The 22264-nt window shown below is 37.3% G+C and overlaps 1 protein-coding gene across 6 annotated transcripts in view; it reads right to left on the bottom strand.

The window, feature by feature from the left end:
• Positions 1-22264, bottom strand: part of NEBL (nebulette) — a 328916-nt gene that overhangs the window by 5130 nt on the left and 301522 nt on the right. For 4 of the 6 annotated variants that reach the window (XM_012767343.3, XM_075997581.1, XM_075997580.1 and 1 more), the window contains one exon: positions 20790-20961. In XM_012767343.3, the coding sequence (XP_012622797.1) occupies positions 20790-20961 (172 nt within the window). Of the gene's footprint in view, positions 1-16606; positions 16757-17897; positions 17991-20789; positions 20962-21951; positions 22057-22264 lie in introns of all 6 variants that reach the window. The other 2 variants (XM_012767344.3, XM_075997582.1) reach the window with 2 other exon arrangements.

Below are 22264 nucleotides of genomic sequence, written 5' to 3'. Positions count from 1 at the left end.
ATGACAATTGCCTTCCTAAAGCAGTAATGGCCCTGGGCACCTGGCCCTTTACTCAGTTAAAAAAAATGGCTCTGGATACTTAGGGCATTTCCAACTAAATAAATAAGTCAATGACTCAGACTACATACCCCAGACTGGTAGTCTTGAACTGGTTTTTAACCATTTAAACAAGCCATTGCTTTGTTAATTATTTCTTGAATCTACTTGTAAGTTTTAAAGATTAAACATCAACATTTCTGTAAATTTACTTAAAAAATTAAATTGAATCTATTGTTACAATATTTTCAACTAGGAACTTTAATTTTTCATGGATAGAGTTCAGTACAATCACCTTAGAATATTTTGGAAAAACTTCCAAGAAAGGAAAGTGAAAAAAACTGAAAAAAAATATGCCATCTCCTACTCTGTAATACATTTATGTTCACATAGTTCATACATCACAATCCCAATTAGAGCCCGCAAGTACTGGCAATTCAAGAATGCTGTTTAACGATGTTCTCTAACTTTGCTTTCAAAAAACAAGTATGTCCGTGCCTACTAAATTGCTCATATCTGAGTTTCAAACAGAATCTGTGCTACTGTCAAATGCAGCATGAAAAGAAAGTAATGTATTAGTCCTACATAAGTTGGGGAGAACAGGAAAGAAAGTTTAGAGTGAGAAACTTTGGAGTAAATACAATCCATCCTGCCCTTATGTTTTCTCTTCATGCTTTTATCAATTATCCTCATTTCCCTCTCTGGCTGAATTGCTTACTGAAAATTTCCTTTGAGATTATAAAACCTTGCTATCTATCTTAAACCAGGTGCAATAGAAGAGTTTTTAGGAAGCTTCTATTAGGGTTATGAAAAACATAACTGATAGCCTAGAGGAATCAACAGAGTAAAAGCAAACGCCAATTTACAAAGAGGCATGAACATTGCTTTTCTACTTTTAGGCAACATGAATGCTTTGTTGGAAACATAAGTAGAACAAGCAAAAGGAAGTTTAAAGCGATGGCTTTGGAAATTGGATTTATTGATAATTTGGTTGAGAAATAGGTATTCCATATATGATTTCTTCTGTGAAAATATGGAATTCAAAGAGTTTTAAAAAAGCAAGATGTTAGGCTAATTTTGCAACAAACAAGAACTTCTTATCACAGAGAAAAACACACAGTGCCCTCTTTATTAAACTAGTGGTCAGACACCGTTAGCACTGGTACAGATGGATCATGATAAAGGTACAATGGTTTTTCAACCAAAGAGTCCTGAGGTTGAGGGTTTTTTATTTCAATAACATTAAAGCCACAAACAATAGCTTTAATTATCTAAGGTGACAAAAATACACGGAAGTATGACTCAACTTTTTCACACTGGTAAGATTTATTAACCAAAGATCTGGAAGCTGACTAAAGCTCTGAGTGTCTCAGCCTCTATTTGGAATATCCTACAATATTACAAAACCAACATGTCTCTTCAACTACGCAATAAAGTTCTTCCACCGACAGTCCATACTAATATCTTCTATTTAATGTTTACTCTTAAAATAGAAGGAGATAAAACCAAGATAAGGAAGTGGGTAGATACACAGATCATAAACCAGAAGATGAAAAGAGAAGAGAACGTTTTTAAGAGATTTAACAAATCTGAAACTGGACAAAGGAGAAGATGTACGTAAACATAAAGATTGGAGTAAATGAATGGAAGAAATATATGCACAATAAAAAGAGAAATATATGCACAAAAAGAAGTCTATCTTGGGGGCTGTAGCACAGAGCAAGTGAAAGAAGAGAATATTATTTAAATGTCCTTGGTGTGCATGGTGCTTTGTATGTTGTCATTTAATCACCACAACTATCTAAAATAGGTATCATTCCCACTTTATGGAATAAAATAAAAAAGGCTGAGAGATTAAGCAGAAAGACAGCAGAATAATTACCTTCATGTAGTAAAGCCACAGCAACAGTCTCAAGATGTTATAGACAAAGCGGAGGTTTTGAAAGCCCCACAATAATAATAGAGGAATGGTTGATGGCCAAATTCCAAATGTCAAAAAAAAAAGTATTAGCCGGGCGCGGTGGCTCACGCCTGTAATCCTAGCACTCTGGGAGGCTGAGGCGGGCGGATTGCTCGAGGTCAGGAGTTCAAAACCAGCCTGAGCAAGAGCGAGACCCCGTCTCTACTATAAATAGAAAGAAATTAATTGGCCAACTAATATATATATAAAATTAGCCAGGCATGGTGGCACATGCCTGTAGTCCCAGCTACTCGGGAGGCTGAGGCAGGAGGATTGCTTGAGCCCAGGAGTTTGAGGTTGCTGTGAGCTAGGCTGACGCCACGGCACTCACTCTAGCCTGGGCAACAAGCGAGACTCTGTCTCAAAAAAAAAAAAAATTAAAAAAAATAAAAAAAAAAAAGTATTTTATTGACTAACTATGGACATAACATGAACAGAGAAAATAATTTGGGGTGTTTTCTTTTTTTTTTTTTTTGAGACAGAGTTTCGCTTTGTTGTCCAGGCTAGAGTGAGTGCCGTGGCGTCAGCCTAGCTCACAGCAACCTCAAACTCCTGGGCTCAAGCGATCCTCCTGCCTCAGCCTCCCGAGTAGCTGGGACTACAGGCATGTGCCACCATGCCCGGCTAATTTTTTATATATATATCAGTTGGCCAATTAATTTCTTTCTATTTATAGTAGAGACGGGGTCTCACTCTTGCTCAGGCTGGTTTTGAACTCCTGACCTTGAGCAATCCGCCCGCCTCGGCCTCCCAAGAGCTAGGATTACAGGCGTGAGCCACAGCGCCCGGCCTGGGGTGTTTTCTTATAGGCTTAATTGTTTTTTAAAAAATCCAGAAAAAGGGAAAAATCATCCTTCAGAAATTTTCCAATAAAGAGCCTAGGATACAATGAATTATTGTCACATTTTCTAGCACGACTATGGTTTTCTCAGCTAATGCATGTCAAAGAATTTAGTGAGGTTTTGCTTTTGGTTTTTAGGGCAAAAAATCCCTATTGAAATTATCAGAGAGGCACTGCTAAAAGAGAAAGTATGAAGATGTTGCTAATTTTGAAGTAAATATTAAATAATTAGCTATTTCCTAGTTAAATCCCATCTAGCCCATGATTAAGGTGGTTGAGCTACTTGGTAATGTGTTAGGCCCATGATGTGGACCTTTTTGCTCTAATAACTTTTATATGTGTCATTAAGAGAGTTTCAGGTCAGAGCCTCAAGTCCTATTGGCATCTGATTCTCCCCACAAGCCTTAAGTGGGAACTAAATCCACAAAATCTACGCTGAATCCAGCAAAAATATGTTATTTTTTAATCTGAGGGAATCCTTAGTGTGATAGAAAATCCTTTTCCTTCCCTGCAGAAAACAGAAACAAGGTATACTGCTTTTAGGTTTTACTTTGCTAGTTCTTAATTATAAGCTAGGAATAAGCTGAAGAAACTGAATAACTGCTAAAGAAACAAGCTTGTTGAATAACAAGCTAAGAAGACACAGACTTTAATATAAAAATGAAATGATCTATAATTGAATTTAAACCACCAAGTCTTAAAGACATGCCTAATCATCATTGTGATACAAAATAATGGCTCAAACTGTGGAAATTATATGTAAAACTAAAAGCAATCATTACTATTTTACATACTAAATTTTTAGCTCTCAGCAGAGGCAATGGACTGTGAGAAGGAAGGAAAGGAGATTACATACTAAGGACAGTGAAGGATCAGTTACTTGCGGTGGTCTGCACCTTAGATGTACATTAAATTCACCCAGGATCCTCTAACACATACTATGTCTACAGCTTCTGCAGACCAGTTAAATCAGAATCTCAGGTGGTAGCAGGGAAACTGGGTATTGGTGCTTTACTTTTTCCAACTGGCAGCTACAATGCAGAACTACTGAACTACCATTGGCTCAGTTCTCTCCTACCTGACAACAATTTAGGGACATCTGCGGCCCTATTTTAAACATGCTATTCCCAAGTTCCCTCTCTCTCCCAGTGTCTTGTTTCCAACATCCATCGAAACAAATGTTTAAACCTGGGACTCAAGAAGGAATCAGGGACTGTGGGAAGAAATCTAAGTCAAGAGGAAGCTCATCATAGAATAATTCGGAGGTTAACATGCAATACTCCTGCTAACGAGGCAGCGAGGGGGAGCAGACCCCACTTCCTGGGAGCTGACCAGAGCAGGACCTGGTCACCAGCTGAGCAAAAAAGGAGGACTGTGCAGCCAAAAAGTGTTTTTGCAAAACCAAAAATTATCTCCCAAGCCAATGCTAGGTTCCCAATTTTTTTCCTTTTAGACTCCCATATTATCTTTGTTTTAATATTCTAATTTTAGCTAAACTGTAATGCAATTACTATAAGTAATCTAAACTACTTACAGTAATATAGATTACTATATTATAGTAATAACAAAATTATTACTACTATTACTTGAAGATTGTACATCTCTTTATTGCAGTTAAATATACCTATCATAAAATGTATCATTTTAACCATTTTAAATGTACAGTTCTTTGGCATCAAATACATCCCCATTGTTGTACAACCCGCAAATCTCTTTTAAGAAAACACAATATACATAAAAGTATTTAAGTGTTTTGATTTCAAAGCTAACTGGTTTTTCTCTGGAAAAAAATAAGTCTGTGACTGTTCTTTGACAAAACTGAGCAAAGACATAATACGGTTTAAATAGGACTAGAAAGCTTTAGATTGAAGAATTCCTGCTATTTTGCTTCAGAATAATCTAGGCAATTTACTTCTACATTTAGACGTGAATTTCAACTTGCATTTATTTTTCTCAGATTTGTTTCTCACTGTAGCTATCTAAGCCAGGATAAACTCCACAACTTGTAGCTATAATTCAAACTACAAATATAAGCAGGATTGTTGCTGAGGGAAAAGGAAATAATTTCTGCCTGAAATTAAAGAGTCTTTAATAATATTCCCACGGCACAAAATCCATATGGTATGTAGCTGCGTGCACGTGAACATATATGAGCCATCCCCTAAAACAAGACAGAAATAAATAAACAAATGTGCAGTATGGATACAAATGTAGTTTCCTGACAAGAACTACATAATTTGGGGCAGTTCTTTGATAAGATAAAAGCAATACAGAATGTAAGAATAGCAGGTAGACAGAGATGCTATTTCTCTGCATGTAAACCATGTCACTAAGACTAGCTTGTGGACGCAAATTATGCCATGACTTTAGGGCAGGGGTCCTCAAACTTTTTAAATAGGGGGCCAGTTCACTGTCCCTCAGACTGCTAGAGGGCCAGACTATAGTTTAAAAAAAAAAACTATGAACAAATTCCTATGCACGCTGCACATATCTTATTTTGAAGTAAAAAAACAAACGGGCAAAAACACCCGCATGTGGCCCGCGAGCCGTAGTTTGAGGACGCCTGCTTTAGAGTCTAGCTTACATCAAAATTGGGATTTTCCTCAGTGAATCCGATTGCCAATGTTATATAAATCAACCTTTCATATGAAGACTCACTATTCAAGTACAATGAAAGAAATTCCCATTATGCCATTGCAGAGGATATTCTGTAAGTAGTTATTAGATATATGCATGTAATATATTTTTTAAATACTTAAAACTGCATTGTCTTTGGCTTTTTCTTGAACTAATCAATTCAAATACTGACTCTTAGGGAATATTATAGATCCACAAGGAATTCCCAAATGAAGTTTTACATTAGACATTCTTACTAACAAGCTACGCTAAATATCATAAATAGACACACCTCAGTACTGACTACATTGCTGAATGAGTGCATGTATGTTTCTCAACAATAGACACATATAAAACTGACTCAATGTATCCCCAATATGATTTTAAGATAGAGAAATATGAGAAAATGAATGTAAATAATTGTCTGGGTCTCAGAGAGCCCAAGTTCCCTGTTTAAGCTGAATGGCTGTAGCTGTAGAAGCTGTAGCTGTAGCTGTAGAAAAACAGGCAGGTGAGAAGAGTCTCTGTCAGGCAGGGAGGGCAGCAACAGGTCATTGTGGTCCAAGGCACACACTTATCAGGACAGTTAGATAGGAGAAAGGTAAGAGCTTGACGACTACTAAACAAGTTTAATGCAGATGTGTCGGGTATATGATGCAAGATAAAAGATCAAGGACCCGAATGTCTGGAAACTGTAACATGGGCAGGTCAGGAATTTTTCAGAGAACAGATCAGGCAATAAAGGTAGGGAATCTGGCCACCAGAGATGAAGCACATGACAAAGAATTTGAGCAACAGGAGATAATGGCCAAGGAAAATGCAGAAACTCAATACAATATCCCCCTGCTGTATCATTTCCAGGGCATGGAAACTTTAAAGAATTCGTGTAAAGTCAGGATCTTATCCCATGACCTACTTGCCTACAGCTTGGGGCAAGAGGATATCAGGCACTAGCTTGAAATGGAAAGTAGGAGAAAGTCAGTCAAATGTGTGACTGCAGAGATAACACTGTGACTTTACTGTTTTGCATGTGAGACAGATATGTAAATATATATACATATGCAGTCTAGCATCCAACTTGGACATCAATTTTGATCTATGAAAACCAAAAGCTACTATTTGCATTTCATTTGCTAATGTTCAACCTGATGAAAAACAAGAGTATCTGTTTTCTCCTTTACATGCCTGCCACTTCACAATTTTTATAACGCTCTTTCAAAAAGTGTTCTCATTTGACACATATGCTATAACCACTTTATAGCCTTCCTGAAAATCAAACCTTCTCTTTCTCCCAATCAACCCAGCTTCACAGGAATATATTTTTAATGTTTTATTGTTTCTACGTTAAGCATCAGATGTTTCTCCTTCATACACATACGGAACCCTTTGATTGAATCATGGCAAATCAATGAAAGACACGTGTGCATTCTGGAACAAGTGCTATTCATTAGCATTTGATCCTTCCCCCAACTTCACACTCAGAAAGAAAAACTTATAACATTTCTTTCATTCCATTTCTATTGAGACTATGAATATGAGTTTCTCTAAGGACTTCAAGTTCAATCAGAAGCCTGAAACTTTTTCTTGGAGGAGTAATAGAACTAATGAAACTTTCTAACTAATGAAACTTTCTAACAATTTATAACACGTGCTTTCTTACAGGCTAGATGTGCTGGCTAGATGGTTAAACATGATCATGTGATCGTCTACTGATAGGAGCTTACATTATAAAGGAATAATTCATTTTCCTATTGATCAGTTTCACCACAGAAATTTAGTTTTTCAATCATCAATTCTTCAAATCTTCCTAAACTTAAGCAAAGATACTAAAACAGTACTTTTATTTTTTTGACAGATATTAGCAAACTTCTTTTTAAGGCTGAATAATATTCCATTTTTCCATTAATGGGTATTTAGGTTTTTTCTATATCTTGGCTATTGTGATAAAGATACAATGAACACGGGGTGCAGACATCTGCACACGTGGCGATTCATCTTCTTTGAGTATATATATCCAGAAGAGGGATTGCTGTATCATATAGTAGTTCTAATTTAATTTCTTTAGGAACTTCCATACTGTTTTTCACAATGGCTATACCAATCTACATTCCCACCAACATTGTACTAGGATTCCTTTTCCCAGTAGTGTATTTTCTAGCAGGTTCTTCTGGTTACCTACTTTTAAAACTATGCCCATGATTAAAAACCAACAACCCTGAACTGAGGTCAGAATGTCATCTATAAATCACAAAGTATGAATTCTCAATGGGAGAAGAAAATCAACATAAGAATCGATGCAAATACTGGCCAAAGGGTTCTGACTTTATGGAAATTATTCATAATAAAAGAGATTTGAAACACTGCTGATGATCTATATCCATCACTTCCTAAATATAGTAATAATTCATTATTATTACATATTATGCCTGTGTTTAGTGTTTCTGATCTCAATTTAATGGCAAATTTAATGATGGCTGTTGTCCTTAGGAACTTAGGACTCATCCCTGTGGTCTTTGCTGTCTGGGAACAAGAGGAGTTCTTCATGCATTTTATCTCCTCTCCTTCACTATTCATTCACTGAGCCTCCGGGGCCTGTGCTGGGTACTGTAACGAAAGCTAAATGACACATTCGTTCTCTTGTGCCACAGAGTTCGTGATCTCACAGTAAACCAGAGTACACTGGACAGAAGCTACACTAAAGGCATGAGTTTCAGAATTTAGATGAGCACTTTTCTTTATTGAGTCCCTACTGAGGACAGATGTCATAAGTAAAAGAAACAAAACACTGAGATGGGAAATATTTACATGGGAACAGAAGTGTTAATGTGAGACTAATTTACTCATTTCTTGGTTATGGGAGGTCATTAGCTGACTCAGGCTTTGTAATAAGCGTGTCAATGTAACATTTCAGTGATATATCTTAGATTACTGCTTTTTATAAAACAACTATAATAAAAGTTATTGCATTGTGACCCTCAAGTCAAATTAGCTTTAATTAGACACTAATAAATTAAAGTCTAATGCCAAGATTTATTGATTTAACACATGGCAAAGCTGCTTATTTATATTTTAGATCAAACTTTAACTTTGATATATTTATGAATTCAACAATTTTATTGAGTACTACTATAATCCAGGCACTGTTCTAGGTGTTGTTATAGAACAGAGAACAAAGCAGACAAAAAGATTCTATTCTTACAGGGTTTGTATTCAGGGGGAGACACAGACGATATACAAATTAGTTAATACATAATGAAACATCAGGTAGTAAAAAGAGTTGTGGGGAAAAAAATCAAGCCAGGTAAGGAGACAGAGAGTTATGGGTATATGTAGGTTGAGTGCTTTCTAAGTAGAGCGGTCAAGGAAAGACTTTCTGATTAGCTGACATTTAGTCAGAGAGCTGAAGGAAGTGAGCAAGCTACAAAGACACCTGGGAGAGAGCATCCCAGGCAAAGGGGCCAGTGACTGCAAAGGCCCGGGCCAGAGAATGCCTGGCATCTTGAAATAGCCAGGAGGTCTGTGTGGCTAGAGCCAGGAGACTGGTGGCAGATGAAATTGGAGACATGACCAAGGGCCTGATCATGCAACACCCTGTAGACCAAGGATTTCGGATTTTAGGCTAAATGTAATTAGAAGCTACTGTAGTTTGGGGGCCAAGGCTATAATGAGATCAGGTGTAGCTTTTTAAAGGATCACGCTGACAGCTGGGTGGGGACCAGACCAGTAAGAGCAAAGATAGAATTGCAAAGCATAAGACCCTATTTCTGCAATCTCAATGAGATAGGACACTGATCCATTTAGAGCGCAGAGAGAGCAGTGAAACGTGGCTGGATTTGGGATAGATGCATTTTGAAGAGAGAGCCATCATCAGTCTTCTAGATGGATCAGACGTGAAGGGTGAGAGGAAGAAAGCTGATATGGTACAGGATCATGTCATCAGCTGAGATGGTGAACACAAAGATCAGAACAGGTGGGCGGGGACAGGAAGACAGGAAAGAAGGTTTTGGTTTCAGGTATAAGATTTGAGATGCCTATTAAACATCAAGCAGTTGGATATTTTGCAGAGAGTCTAGGAACTGTTAGAGTAGGGAGGTGCTTTGGTTTTAGTGTTTCTGCTTTTCTACATAAATGACAAATGTCAACAAGAGAGGTTGTGATTTCTGAAATAAAATCCACAATACTATTACTACACTGTTAGCCCTTCTAGTGGACTACCAAAAAGGCCTCCTGGTCTCTTGGTGCCCAAGGAGTCAGTTTTCTTGGTAGAATCTAAATCATCCAATGCAGACCAGATTCACAGAAAAGCTCCCAAAGTTGATTAAACCTCCAAAAATGAGACACAACTTACCTATAAGTCTAGGTAACGGGATCTCTCAATAGCCGCTAAAGCTATTGCAGGATAAAGGCTAATGAAAGAGTGCAGAGACTATATTCAACAGACCCCGTCTCTGCAGAGGTCGTGGTTCACTCTTCAGCCCGTCTCCTGGACACACACAGCCCCTGGGCTCAAGATGCATCAAACTACACAAGGTTCCCAGTGTGCCACACTCTGTTCAAGTGCTATTTTTCTGCCTATAACACTCCTATGCCATTTCTCTATGTGGTTAATTCTAACCCTATACAATCCTCCATCATAACACTTTCCTGAGCACAATGGGTTTGTACATCAGGTTCACCCATCAAAATGTGAGTTCTTTGAAGATAATAACTGTATCTTTTATTTCTGTGTTCCCAGTGTCTCACACATATAGAAGATACTAGATAGATGTTTGGAGGAAAGAACCAATGGAGTTATGAGTACCAGTAAAACACTAGGGCAACTGGCTACCTAACTGGTACAATGCCCTCTTGGCAGGCTATGGGCAATGTACTGAGAGTTCCAGAGTGTTCTAAAGCATCTCTTGCAAGCTAAACTCTTTGAAGACATATTATATGAAATAGAATGCTGTAAGAACAGCCCAGCTGAAATGGGTTAAACTGCCACAGAATTAAGAAACTTGCTTTCAGTCAGTTAAGGCAGGACCAGGTCATCCCAATAAGATCCTTTCCTGGCAAAATGGGAAAGTTCACAAGGTTTGAAAACTGAAAATGTCGATTTTGAAAAGTGCATCTGTTTTTCATTCCCCATCACACTCCCATACCCTTTCATGCTCCAGAGGCAGACAGAAACACAGCAAATACCTGAAGCAAAACTGAATACAAGTTCGAACTGAGGCGGGTTAAACACTGGGTGAGATTGCAAACACATAAAAATACTCTCAATAACAGAAAAGTGCAAGTTAAAAACAAATCAAAGAAATACGAAGTGGTACCATGAAGCAGTTACATGTTGTCGGCAAGTGAACTACAGACAAAAACAAAGATCAAAGCAAACCTCACAGTGAAGTAAGCAAAAAACCATCAGGATTATTTCCATTTCCATGAAAGGAACCGTGTGTCAAATGAAATATAAGTTAAACGAATCTAATACCAAAAGGCAATAAAGATAATTTCAAGTAATACTATTCGAGAATCAAAACAAAATTGGATGAAGTTTAAATAAAAGCCTCTGTTACTGAATCAAAGTAACACGGTAGAGATGTACAATGAAAACCCTTTGGTAACTTAATATTTGGAAAATAGATTGAAAAGTAAAGAAAGCTCAAAATAATCGCATAAGAAAATGAAAATATTCAGCAATCAAAGCAAGATGGGGAAATATCATGAGAAACATATAACTAAAACAATAATAAAAACTTAAAGGAGAAGGGCTTACATGTTAATGCTCATGAAAACCAAATGTGAATGGTGAAAACGTTGCACTTTTGCCTCAAGGAAATGAGCTGACAGTTTAACCCTTTGTCCTAACAATCAGAATTTCCTCTCACTCATAAGAAGGACCTATAACTGTGACTTTCAAAAGTGCCCGGCCACTTCATTCATAAAGTCACACAGACTCCTTTCAGAACATAAACGCATTTTCATACTTAGAAGGAAGAGAAAGAAAAAGAAAGTTTATTTAAATGTATGGCACTTAGCTTAGGAAATGTAAAATATCTTAGAAAGCTTCTTGTTCTGTGCCCTTTCCGTTACAAGTTTGAAATCTGAGCCTAATAAGGTTAAATGACCTCCTTGAGAACCCAGACCAAGAGCATCAGGACTCCAGCCCAGTGTTTCGTCCTCCTGCTCAGGGTTCCGGCCACTGCAGGACACTGGTGCCACACACACCACCTCAACCACAGGGGGACAGTCGAGTATTAAAGGACATCTTTCTGGGACATAACATATTTATCACATAAATTACACATAGATAGGAGGATAAGTTCTAGTGTGCTAGAGCATTGTAGGATGACCATAGTTAACAGTAATATATAGTTTCAAATACCTAGAAGGAGGCTATTGAATGTTTCCAACACAAAGAAATGATAAATGTTTGAGATCTAATTAGCATATTATATGAATATGCTAATTTACCTGATCTGACAACTATATATGTATTGAAACATCATTACGTACCCCTTGAATATGTACAATTATTATTTTTCAATTTAAAAAAAATTTTAAAAGAAAATCAATCCTTAAAATAATCTATTATAGCGGTAGTGTTAAAAAGATAATCATTAACCAGAAATTCTAACCACTTTAAAAAAAAAAAGAAAGAAATGAGTAAAATAAATTTAAAGGAATCCACAAAATCTTGAAGAAACATAGCATTTCTAAATACTTCACATTTTCTTTTTTCTTCATCTTATCCCTCACAAGTATTGTTGAAAATTCCTTTCAATTTCTAGGATGGAATTTAAACAAATGCATATGATTGACTGTTACTACTAAAGACACTGAAGATTTTTATCAAACAATTGTCATCACTGAAATGGTCTCTTTGTACACAGTCAATCAGCACCTTCTTACCAGATCCCAGCAGAGCACATGTTTCAAAGGGGACCCTAAATTTCAAAGCCACCAAGAAGTCATGGATACTATGTCTTTCTTTCCCTAGTAGGAAAAAAAAAAACCATCGGGAATGTTTCCACTTTAGGTTGTTTTTTCAGTTATGCTTTAATGTCATTGAAACATCAAAAGATCATCAAAAATGTAAGAATGTTTTGAGAGCCTTCCACAAGAGAATTTCATTTTGTAAAAACAATTATACTCCCATATATTTATATCTGTGGTCCTAGTTTTAAAAATATGAGTTTGGCTATTTCATGCCTTCATCAAATATTATCTGAGTGTTGGTTCTAAGAGCTGGAGCTACAACAGTCACCAAAGGAGTTACTATCTCTGCTCTCGGAGGGCTCACAGTCAAGTGAGGCAGAGACAGACAGACAAATAAATCAATATAGAGTATCAGATTGTGTCAAGTGCTAGGAAGGAAAAGAAAGCAGGATAAAAAAGGGGACAGAGGGTGACAAGAGGGATGCTGTGTTATCTCTGGTAGGGAGAGAGGGTCTCTCTGATAAAGTGTCATGTGAGCTGAAACATAAAGAAAAATGGTGCTAGGAAAGCAAGTATCTGGGGTGGCAGAGTGTTCTGGGCAGGGGAACGATAAGTGCAAAGGCCCTGGGGGGAGCTTTCTTGGAAAGCTTGAGTAAAGCAAGGAGACTAGTATGGTGGGAGTGAATGAGAGTTCTGGGAATGGTAGGAAATGAGTTCAGAGCAGATGCCAGAGCCCAAAATTGGACGCAGGCTGTGTATGCCATGGTGTGGATTTGGGTTATATGCAGAATGAAATGGCAGAAGGGTGATGTGATCTGACTTAGGTTTCACGGAGATCATTCCAGTTGCCAAGTGGAGAACAGACCAGGGCAGAAGGTAGGCAGGGCACGGAGTGGCCAGGGCAAAGGCAGGGACCCCAGTCAGCAGGGGATTGTGATCGCCCAAATGAGAGGTGGCAGAAGCTGACACAGGGCTGGCCACAGTGGGGGCAGAAACAAGCAGTCAGACTCTATATTTTTGTCATGGTAGAGCTGACAAGATTCGCCAATGGACTGGATGTGGGTGAGAGTAAAAGACAAGAGTGGAGGATGACTCCAAGGGGTTTGACTTCAGCACCTGGAAGTTGTAGCTGCCTCTTAGCAAACAGGGAAGCCCAGGAAAGGAGCAGATTTCTGGCAGGAAGGTGGGGAGTGGGGAGGTGGTTTTGAACTTATTTGATCTGATATGTCATTAATCATTTGAATACAGACACACAGTGCAAATTTGTGCTTTGCTTCACTTAAATAAACTTAGGATATTCCCATGTATCCTAAAATCTTTTCAAATTAGCATAGATATCTTGTGGATACACCATTACTTGTGTTTATGTTATAAAACTTATTAGCACATCTTTACTTTTGCTTCCTACCTCAATATCTGTTTTCTAAAATAGGATATGTCCCTAAAGACAGAGCATCTTGGCCTCATAACAGATGCCCGAAAATGACAGATGTTTATAAATGACTCCAAAGAGTCAACTTTTTCACACAAGGCATTATTTGAGTCACTGAGCCATCCCTGCCTGCCAAAAATCTCCTCCTGCCACCTTCCACAGAGTCTAAAATTTCCCCATTTAAAAAAATTTAATTATTCCCTCATAACCATGTGTTAACTAAAATTCTAGTGTAAATGCAAGAATATTTACCTATACCCTCTTCTAGTGGAGATATTTTCCCATTCAGTTTGACTTAGCATAGGGTCCTTTTGCTAGAAATAATTTTTTTTTGAGACAGAGTCTCACTCTGTTACCCAGGCTAGAGTGCCATGGCATCAGCCTAGCTCACAACAACCTCAAACTCCTAGGTTCAAGTGATCCTCCTGCCTTAGCCTCACTAGTAGCTAGGACTACAGGCATGCACCAACACGCCCAGCTAAGTTTTTCTATTTTTAGTAGAGATGGGGTCTCACTCTTGCTCAGGCTGACCTCGAACTCCTGAGCTCAAGTGATCCTTTTTACTTGGCCTGCTAGAAAGTAATTTAGAAAAAAAACAAGGAACGTAGGCTTGAGAAGAGAAAAAGGTGATAAACTAACAGCAGATGTTCAATGGAGGCGTCTCGTAGGCAATTAGAGTTCAGAGAAGGCTGCACTGGAGATCAATTTGGAAGTCATCCTCTGAGTCAATGATCAGGGTTTTTATAGCTTTGGAGGAGAGGATGCAGTGAAACACGTGGTCCTGGGCATGATCTGCTGGTACACAGGGAGCTGGGGCCTCCACAGAAGGGGGTCTCTGAATTCTCCATCTCTTCACAGATTCATCAAGACCTAATCACAGACCAGGAGGAAGACTTGCAAATTGATCTCCAGGGCAGCCTTCTCCTTTGAACTCTAATTGCCTACTTTATGCCTCCATTTTCACATCTCAGTGGCAAACCACTGCTGTGCTCTGTCCTATCAGAAACACTTTCTCCCAAAGCCCCCCAGGCCTAGTTAACTTCCATCAGCATCCACATCTCAAAACAAACAAACATCCCTTCCCTGAAGAAGGCTTCCCTGACAGTGAGGACTGCTGGAATCGCCCTGTTATTGCAGCTCCCATTCTATCCTCTCCTACCAGCAACTCTGCTCATAATTATATATTATTTGTATAAGTCTCTGCTAAATGCCAGGGTCCCCCTCAAGACGCTAGGCCCCTCACAACGGATGTATGTCTCTTTTGCTCACTGCTGTGTGCATTGCCAGATCCAAGCTCATGGCTGGTGCACAAAGAGCACTCAATAACCATTTGGTGGATAAATGAATGAATGTCATGTGGATGTGTACAGACATGAAGTAAAGGGTCATTCATGAAGCAAAGTCTCGATAGCCCCTTGCATTTGGGAGAGACGTCAACTCCAACATGCTGAACTGAGTAACATTTAAGCTGTGATAGTGTAGTGGTTAGTACTCTGTGTTGTAATGTTTGATAAGATTGATCAAAATTAGTTCTTGTATTTGCTTTGGGTTTTATTTATCTCGTCAAGTATCAATATTATTCTGTACCTCTAGAACCCCGGAAGGCACTGAATGGAGAAATCAGCAACCCCAAGACCAAAAAAAAAAAAAAAAAAAAAAAAATTAGGAAGTTACCGAACTCTTTGTTAGTAAACCAGAAACAAAAAGGGGAGATCTCATGTGTATTTTATCTGCAATAAAGCAAAGCAAGTTTATAATTCTTTCATTAGACTTATAGAGAAAGGAAACCCTTAAAAACTTTCTACCAAGCTAAGGCTAGTCTCAATTTATAATTCAAGATGCATAGGATATAACTGATTTTATTTTCATCAGTATTTTGTTGTAAAGAATACAAAAAAAAATTACACTATTACAAAAGCTTTCATGGTTTCATCATCTCCTTAGTCACACATTACCTTTTTACCCAAAGGTGTTAAGTTGCTCAACCTCAACATTTCCTGCCTTCAGGATTTCAGTGATATGATATTTGCGGTTGACCTTTTGCTCTCATATGCTTCAGTTTTCTCCCCCTTCCCATGGCACTAAAATGTAGTTACAATGGGTAGGTGCAACACCTTAGTCTTAATCTTTCATGATAGCTTTGTATAAGCAGGATTTGCTTAACATGCTAAAGAAACTCACTAAAAGTTCTAGACCCAATTCATTAGCCTGGATGCAGAAAACAGGAGAAGGTACAGGAAAAAGGTGGGATATAAAATAGAAGACTATTAACAATCAACTGTATTTTCCATTAAAAAAAAGAATCTCAGATCCCAAGTGTTAAACCTAATATCTCTTTAGCAATATCTAACTCTGCATATTATATCAATATTTAAACACACACAAATCCATTGCAACCTCTTAGCCACCCTATTATTACTGTAAGATTGATTTCTTTTACCTTAATGGAAATCAGATATAAACTACACAGAACCCAAGTTAGGACTGTGCACATCCATCACATATAACCCCGTGAACAGACTCTTATAGCAAATCCCAAGACCCTTTGTGATTACAGAGCCAGTTGCAGCAGCAACAGTGAAGTAAGATGGGAATAAAAAACAACATGCAAAAGTGCAAATTAGTTGTTTTTTTTTTTTTTTTTTAAAAAAAAGGACTATTAACTTTCTAAACCTAATTTTAAATTCTCAAATACACCCAGGTTAGATGTTTGTGCAAAGGTGAAGAAAATGTTAAAGGCACTCCTGTGACACATTTTAAAAAAATGAATCAATTTTCTTTGTAAGTGGTTAATGTTTGATACCTCCTTCATCAGACGGTCTGGTTACCTCACTGCAGCATGAAAAACTAGGGTAAATCTCAGAGATTTCTGACTTGTCATCTCCCACACCGGTACCAAAAGTACTGCTAGAATGAGATCGAGACCGGTGTCTCCTAAAGTGATTCGCCTTTTCTATAGTGGAGGGAAAATATTCATATTTGTGATTAAGGGATTCAAAAAAACAGAAGAAACAGATTACTTAAAAGCTTACCAGGGGAAAAGAAATAATCTTTTAGTAAATAATAATCCAAAATCTCAGCTATTACAAAGCTCTAGTCACCTACTCCCAAACTTGAGCATGCATTGCACCAACTACATAAATGACTTAAAAATCATTTATATTCATTTTAAATCTAGATTTTAAAGGAGAAATAAGCACTTGGAAATTGACAAGAACTAAGAGAACACAGGCAAACTAATACATTTCCATTGAAGATAAATCCTGGTTATAAGTAATTCATTTCAAGTATTACCAGGTACATGGTATTTGTTGCTTTTCCTTTATTTTTATAAAATTAAATGACATAATTTGACTAACCATGTGGATCAAATTGATTATAGAAATGACTATATAAAAAAAAATCTCTTCTTTGCCTTGGGTATTCAATTTTATTAACATCAATAATTAAATATAGAGTAAAAATCAGAAAATAGAGCAAGACCTAAATAATATATCTATTTATATTGTTTAAAAAAACTGTATACTGTCAAAGAAAATCTGAAATGTCAAATCAAGCTATCACTATACCCAAACCATTCATATTTTACTTTTAATTATAAATATACCGTCTAAGATCAAATAAGCTTCCTATATAAACTACTCATGTTACCTGATCTAAAAACTCAGAGTTCAATTTTAAGGATACTTGTAAGATGCTCTACGGAAAACCTTTCTACTCTCCTATATATAATTCTTTAAATCTACTTTGAAAATGTAACAGTGTATTTCATGAAACCAATCCTTTTGTCTCAGCAGTTTACTGCAATACAAATAACTGCATTCATAAACCCAGAAAGCCTACAAAATCATATTCGCCAGTAAGAAGCTTTCTAGGACAAACTCATCTGGGATATATTAAAAAGTCTTTTTGCAAGTTTTATTTTCCTAAATGATGAATGGTATTTTCAAGTAGCACAGCACTTTTTTGGTTTCTCAAATTCTCAACTTTCAAACTACATTACATAGTTGGCATGATGAACCTCTAGAGTTCACAGCACCTTCACTGTCAGGACAAAAGCATAACGGGGGAAGAACTCAAAATGCCAGCAGTACCGGAGAGCATGTGCAGACTTCTAGACTGAATATTGTCTTCCAAGGGATCGATGTCGAAGATGGAGCCGGGGTCTGTGCGCCAGACTTTGAGGTCTTTTACCAAAAGGAAGAAATCAACACATCAAGAAGGAATTAAACAAACAAACAAAAAAAGCCAGCACCAAAAAGAGTCGAGCAAAAGCCTGGAAAGGAACGTATGTAAAAAAGCATACATGTAACATGCAAACCCACAGTGCTGCAGATTTCAGCAGAGAGTGAAAGGATATTGGCTTTCACAGGTAGCTGTTAAGAAAATTTCATAATCAAATTAAAGTCGCCTGATCTATTCTTTGTAGAACTGCCCTGTCTGGCCTTGCTGAAGTACCTGCGACTCACCACCCAGCACACACGCACAGGTGCCTGTGTGTGGCCCCCAGGCACCCCTGATCCTCCAATCACTCTTGCTCTCCACATTGAAACAGGCAAAATGTTTGATTCAAGTTCCTCATTAAGGACATGTGACTAGTTCAGACATGTGAGTAATTGATAGGAAATGACTGAGAGGTTTTTGTTTAAAAAAAAAAAAAGCAAAACAATCAGAAAGCTTCTCCCTATAACAGAAACAAATATTTGAAATGTAGAGAAGTGGCAAGCCCAGTTTTCGTTCTGAGTCTGTGAGTACAAGCTGATAAATACGATACACTTATTCCAAAAGTGTTATGAGCAAGGCACCCAGCAAGGAACGATGAAGAATGGAAAGAAATCAGAACAGCTTCCCGCTGTCAGTGGACCCCCTGCTACCGTCAGTGATCAGACTATGCGAGCCGATTTCTCCTCCTTCTATTTTAGTTGGAGGCAAAATCCAAACTTAATAACTTCCAAGTTTACCATTCTCTCCAACTAACAGGTATCAGGTCCTGCAATGAGCTCTGTAGCACTGGACCAACATCTGGAAAATAAGACCCTAGTTATGGACATATGGCAGAAAATGGAGCCAAAGCAAAAATAATTAATTTGTAAGCTGGAAACAGAGATTTGCTTGTCTGTTTTTAATTAATATTATGTAGGGCTTACCATAGGCCAGGCACTATTCTCATTTATAACCTAACTCATTTAAGCTTCACACACTTTAAAGTTGGTACTATTATTATCCCCATTTTATAGATGAGGAAACTGAGGCACAGGGAGATTGAGTAGCGTGGCCAAGTTTACATAAGTAGCAGAGCTTCCAACACAAATAGAAACAGCACAACTTGGCTTAGTCTGAATTATGCGGAAAATTTCTAAACTTGTATTTCCATGCCTGATACGGAAGCTGGCTCATTAGAAAGTGTGATGTTTGCTGAATGTACTTTATTTTGTGTTTTCATAGGCAAGCCCCCAATGGAAAACAGTTTCTCTCACTAAGAATAAATTGACTTCTGGATGGCCTAGTAAGTAAATAATTTAGAGTTATACATCTTATATTTTTTAAAAATAATAATTTCTATCTCAAAGGCTCTGAGTATTGAATTATGAAAGCTCAAGGTCTAGACAGCTTATTGGTTTTTAAGCAATGACCTCACCATCACTCCTGGCCCCTGCTCTATACAGGACTTGGGGTAAGTTGCACAGACTTTAGTAGTTTCATCCTAAGTGAGACAATCAGACCCCTACACTACCTTCATGAGATACTAGCACAAAACAAAGAAGCTCTCTAATTCTGTGTTACTTTTAATGAAAACATCACAACTCATCCATCCAACTTAATGTGATCCTCTTAAGTAATCAACTTGGGCAAGATCCACAAAGCTATCTGTTGCCTACAAATATGTTTGGAATCCTTCTTTCAAAAATACATTCAGAGTCACTTTACTATTGATAAAATCACCCAAGTGACTTAGTGCCCTGACTTTGGTACCCTTGCTTTGTGCTAATATATTATCTTGTCAAATATATGCTTTCCCCACCTAACTCACCTCTAAGTGGCCTTTCACTAGTACCAAAAAATAAGTTCTTACTTTTAATCTTGTCAAATATATGCTTTCCCCACCTAACTCACCTCTAAGTGGCCTTTCACTAGTACCAAAAAATAAGTTCTTACTTTTAAAGATGAAAAAGATCTAACACTGAGATTTCTGAGAGGCATACACCATGGTGACCAAAAATATTCTTTGAGCTACCTAATTGGACTACATAATTCAGAGGCCAACTGCTCTAAAGGAGACAATGGTCTTCAGCTGTTGATATATTTTGAAAAATCAACAACTTTCCTTCCTAGTCCTCCCTTAAACTCCAGTATGATCTTTACTGGTATTTCAGCCATCATCCAACAAATGTCCTCCCAGGATTTCCCCTGACTATGAGGAACAGATAGCAGGAAGAGAAGGCTGCTCTCTTAATTATGGGACTTTCAGATGACTCTTAATTATCCCAGTTCAGAAATAATATTCTAAAAATATGAGCTATTAGTATTATGAAATACCAGCCAAGTCTCCCCAGCACACCTACTTGTGACAAAAGGACTTAAGTATAATATGGCTCTTGTCTGTCACCTATGCACATGATATCTACAGAATGACACATTGATTAAGAACACACACTAACGGAAAACAAAATAATCATTCAACCGTCGTGATCACCCATTTCCGGGCTGCTTCTTTGTTTAACAAGTAGGAACATTCTTAAGACCAGAACCCTATTAAAGACAGAGAACGTCCAATAATAGAAAGAATTTGAGCCAGTATCTGGTGAATGCCAGGAATCCTATTCCATACGGTACAAGAACGACGCTTTACTGGTGGTTCATTTTAAATTGGGCACCATATCCAACAGGTGATGAGAAATCAGATGAGCAAAGAGGCTAATTCGAAAGCTAAAGCAAGCACTATCTTTTCGACTGTGCTCAGCCGCCGAGATGGACTGCTGGCTTACCAACAATGATCCCAGGTCTCCGGTCCATCTCCACGACATGAGGATGGACGCCTTTATAGGCAGCATCGCTGACAACCTGGGTGTTCTTCCTCACTCGCTCTGTCACGGGGTCATCCACGACAGGCGTGAAGCCCCTCCCCTTTGTCTTCTCAAAATCTTCGTGGTATTTTACCTGAAAAACGAAAAACAATATTAACTCACACAGAAATTTGCTGATTGTTAGTTACATATCTCACAAAATTTTGATAAGAAGACAGGTGTCACTACACTGGCTGCATCTATGAATAGTGTATTTTCTCCATATATTTATCTTTTCCAACTATTCCAAAAACAACGTCTAAAACTTCAGTTTCTTAGCATCAAAAATCAGCGTTGATATTTTTATAATGTTTTTAATCATTATGATCAGCATCTCTTTTAAGTTATATATAAAACTGTATTATCAGTAAGAAGTTGTAAAAGATAAATATTTTTAAATCCTGGTTAGTTCCTAAAATATACTACTTTAACTACAGATTTAACTTCCTACCCCTTAAATTTCAATATCTATTTCCATATAATCATTCAATAAAATGTTATTTTAAATTATATTAAGAGATATTACAGATGATATATCCAATTTTTGTATATAATTATAAAAGCATTAAATATATACTTCAAAACATATATTTTTTCACATTCTGAAATTGAGTCAGGGTGATAATTGTACAACTCTGTAAATGATATTAAAAACCACAAAATTGAACACTTTAAATGGGTAAACTTTATGGTAGATAAATTATATCTCAGGAAACAGCTTTTAAAAACATACTTTTTTTCATATTCTTTATGACATGCAAACAGACCAAACTCCATCTTAAAATTAATTGGAAAGTAATCTAGACAAATGTCTTTCACACAGTGCATCTATAGTAGTCACATTAGAAATAAAAACACACCAAAAAAAGTCACTGAGAAAAATTATTTTATTAGACTAAATATTTCCATTACATTTCAGTGTGATTAGAGAGCCCCCAACCCTCCCCCAAAAAGGATGAGCCAACCACGTTTCCATGCTTTGTTAGTTATCCAGATTAATAGTGAACTAATGCCATCGGTACAGAGGGTCCTGCTGTTCCTTAGTATGTTTTAGTCATGAGAAGAGTGACTGGTTGTACCCTACCATTGAAATATGATTTTGTGCTTCTTTAACATGTCTCAGAGTAGGTGTATCTAAAATCAGACTTGGTCTACCTTTCATCTGTTTATGGTCCTGGGTATATTTTACCTGCAAAGTAAATGGACATACTTATAATAAGACAATTATAACCAAAAAAATTATATAACATTTTTAAGATTTACAAAAAAGTAGAACACATGCAACATACTCAAAATTATTTCCCAGGTAACGTTTTCAGTGAATTACATTTCGTTCTAGAATAGTGACCTAAAATTTTACTCTCAAAGATCCCCTTTCAAGACAATTGCAAAAATGA

This window comes from Microcebus murinus, chromosome 25 (assembly GCF_040939455.1).
Source record: "Microcebus murinus isolate Inina chromosome 25, M.murinus_Inina_mat1.0, whole genome shotgun sequence".
NCBI lineage: Eukaryota > Metazoa > Chordata > Mammalia > Primates > Cheirogaleidae > Microcebus > Microcebus murinus.
This window is presented reverse-complemented; position numbering and strand designations above follow the sequence as displayed.